Source organism: Terrapene carolina, unplaced genomic scaffold (genome assembly GCF_002925995.2).
Source record: "Terrapene carolina triunguis isolate 2854851 unplaced genomic scaffold, T_m_triunguis-2.0 Scaffold517, whole genome shotgun sequence".
In the NCBI taxonomy this organism is placed as follows: Eukaryota; Metazoa; Chordata; order Testudines; family Emydidae; genus Terrapene; species Terrapene triunguis.
The window spans coordinates 2,417,039-2,420,297 of NW_020664868.1; the positions used below are offsets into that span (position 1 = coordinate 2,417,039).

The 3,259-nt window shown below is 63.3% G+C and overlaps 1 protein-coding gene across 1 annotated transcript; it reads right to left on the minus strand.

Moving 5' to 3' along the window:
* Positions 1-2,267: 2,267 nt before the first annotated feature.
* LOC112125320 (transmembrane protein 229B-like) lies at positions 2,268-2,768 on the minus strand. Its single transcript, XM_029913189.1, has one exon. It carries the CDS (start codon positions 2,760-2,762, stop codon positions 2,268-2,270), a length of 495 nt encoding a protein of 164 aa, XP_029769049.1. The 5' UTR covers positions 2,763-2,768.
* Between the last annotated feature and the right edge of the window lie 491 nt (positions 2,769-3,259).

Below are 3,259 nucleotides of genomic sequence, written 5' to 3' on the forward strand. Positions count from 1 at the left end.
GGGCCCATCGAGTCCGGTGTCCCATCCCCTGGCTTCAGCAGCTGCATCCGTACAGGCAAAGGGGCTGAGGGTAGCGATGGTGGAAGAGGCAGGGTAGGCGGCCTACCCAAATCACACATGGGCTCCGTGCCTCAGTTTCCCCAGCTGTGACAGCGGCTTGGAGGGGGCTCATTCCTGCCATACCTTGCAGGTCCGACTCAGGACAAAATCCTCTTATTGCCTAATGGCTTCCGGGCTCGGCTGGGTCGAAGGTGTGCCCGCCCTCGCGCCATCTGCCGCCCCCGATGGGCTGCGCCCTGCACGGTGGGCATGGCTTGGTTCACTGCAAACACCCGGACAAATTCCGCGTAGGTTGGGGGATTGCAAAAGGGCGGTTACCAGAACCAGCCTCACCCCTCTCCCAAAAGCTCCGGGTCATCGGGGCTCAGATCACGAGCTGTCCCAGCCTTGACCTAACCCGAGGCAGGGCGGCCTTCTCTCTCTGTAAAGCACTGGCAGGGTCTCAGGAGCCGAGGTTTTTATTCCCTGGTCTGCTGCAGTCTCCCTGTGTGACCTTTGCATCTCTCTGTGCCGTGGTTCCTCCAGTAGGGGCTGTGGGGATGGGACCCCTACCTTGGTCTCTTGAATCTGGAAGCACTTTGGGGATGGCACTATCTCTCGCTCTGCACCACACCTGGCACACTGGGGGGCCCTGATCTTGGTCAGGGTCTGGGCAGCGCCCGGCGCGACGGGGCCCTGACCTCGGTCGGGATCTGTGCAGCGCCCGGCGCGACGGGGCCCCGATCTTGGTTGCTGTGTGTCTGGGCAGCGCCCGGCGCGACGGGGCCCCGATCTCGGTCGCTGTGTGTTCAGGCAGCGCCGGGCGCGACGGGGCCCCGATCTCGGTTGCTGTGTGTCCGGGCAGCGCCTGGCACAATGGAGTGCCCTTCTCCGTCAGGGCCCCCAGCTGCCACCATAACGCAACTAACCGATCAGGGCCCATCCCTGCTCCCCTTAGCTGGCTTCCCACCTCCCTGCCAACTTGGGCTGCCTTCAAAGGGGGTCATTTGTCTCTCTTATCCACCCAGTTCTTCCCAGCCACAAATTCCTCCCGTGACTGGGTGGGTGGGACTGCCACCGCCTGTTTACCCTGTCGATCTGCTGCAGATCCTGTTTGGGAGCTCCGTACCCGTCTGTGCGCTCTGCCCCGGGGCTTGCTGCTGGTGTGTGTGTGTGGGGGGGCCCCATGGAGGAATTGGTTTTCAGGGTGGGGCCACGGTCAGAAGAAGATTGAGGAAGCGCGTTAATTACTGATCGGTCACTCGGCAATAATAGAGAAACAAAAGAACTTTTTAATGACAGGCTGTGTCCCCAGCACCTGAGCGAATAGCACCGCGGCCGATCCCTGCTTTGGGGAGTAGCTTTGGCCCCACAGAGCCATGATCATGAGAAACCACTAGCAGCAAAAGGGGACCCCAGCTACCAGCAGCGACGAGGGTGACCAGACAGCAAGTGTGAAAAATCGGGATCGGGGTGGGGGGGTAATAGGAGCCTATATAAGAAAAAGACCCAAAAATCGGGACTGTCCCTATAAAATCAGGACCTCTGGTCACCCTAGCAGCAACACCTGAGAAGAGCAGTTTCCTCCCCCTCCCGAGAGAGGGGGTGGTAAAGATTAATTAGGCCAAGAGTCCTTTATGCAGCCCTGGGGGGAACAGAGCCTCCCCCCTGAGATTTCCACCCCCAAAAGAGGGTCTTCCCACCTGGTGTGGAGCTCAGTCCTCCGCCATGTATGGGGCGGATGGGGGGCGTGGCTGGAGCTCACTGCGCTGTGGCTATTCTCTGCCCCCCAGGGCCCATAGGGGGCAGAGAGTCATTCAGAGCAGCCCCAAGGTTGCTCCATCCCTTTTGATACCCGGGACCGGTTTGCTGCCTTCCTAAACTGTGTCAGGCAGATCTCAGGGACCGGGGCCCCGGCGGCCCATTCCTGCCGCCAAGCACAGGGATGCGGGAGTGGGGGGCTGAGAACAGGGCCCAGGGTACATCCTGGTGGACCAGTCCCCGGGGAATCTCCCTGCATTGGGGGATGGATCCACGCAGCAGGAGTCGGCCGGGCAGCGGGAGGGTCTCGGGGGCGGGAAGTGAGTGAGGACGGGAGGATCAGAGCTTCGCCCCGCTCCGCCGGGCCACCCCCCGCGCAAAGCCGCCCCCGTGTCTAGCGTCAGGCAGCTCCGGGAGCTGCAGCAGGACAGTCCGGAGAGGGGCGGGCGGCCCAGCCCGCGCCGTGCTCAGGCGTCCTTGCGGGGTGCGAAGCGGCCGGCGGGGGCGGCCGCGGGGCTGGGCCCCTCCAGCCGCAGACGCAGCGTGTTCCCGATGATCAGCTTCTCCAGCACCAGGGAGCCCAGGAACCAGAAGAGGGCGTACTCCAGCGTCACCAGCCCCATGAGGTGGTAGCGGAAGTGGCTGTAGTCCCAGGGGCAGGCGTCGAACCGGCGCAGGAGGTAGCCGGTGGCGAACTCCCACAGGTAGATCCAGAGGGTGTAACACAGGCAGCGGCTCAGCAGGGGGCAGCGGCCCCGCAGCAGCAGGTACATCCGCTCCAGCACCAGGCTGGACGTGCCGTAGATGAACAGGGCCCAGACGCTGGTGACGCCCTGGAACTTCCAGTCCCGCTCGGCCACGAAGGCCCAGGTGGCCGTGAACATCACCTCGCAGAAGTAGCCGTGGATGGCGTAGATGTACCAGCGGGTCAGGGGGCTCAGGGGCTCCGCCCGGCCACCCATGGCGCGGGATCTGTGGGCAGTGGGACATGGTGGGGGGGCGCATTAGTGGGGTGGCACCGCTGGGAAAGGCAATGGAGGGACGTATGGGCTGGAGGGGCTCGGATCCTAGGGAACCGACACAGAGCTGGAGTGCTCCAGAGACAGTGAGTGGGAGCTTGGAGTTAGAGCGGGGGCGGGGGGCGTTCAGGACTCCTGGGTTCCATTCCCAACTCTGAGAAGGGAGAGGATCCTAATGGTTAGAGCAGAGGGCTTGACAGCCAGGACTCCTGGGTTCTATCCCCAGCTTTGGGAGGGGAGTGGGGTCTAGTGGTTAGAGCAGGGGGGCTCTGGGAACAGGACTTCTGGGTTCTATCCCCGGCTTTGGGAGGGGAATGGGGTCTAGTGGTAAGAGCGGGGGGGCTGGGAGCAGGACTCCTGGGTTCTATCCCCAGCTTTGGGAGGGGAGTGGGGTCTAGTGACTAGAGCAGGGGGGCTGGGAGCCAGGACTCCTGGGTTCT

What these genes read in the sequence shown, in the direction of transcription:
- LOC112125320 (XM_029913189.1), bottom strand. Translation starts at nt 2,762, where the DNA reads ATGGGTGGCCGGGCGGAGCCCCTGAGCCCCCTGACCCGCTGGTACATC.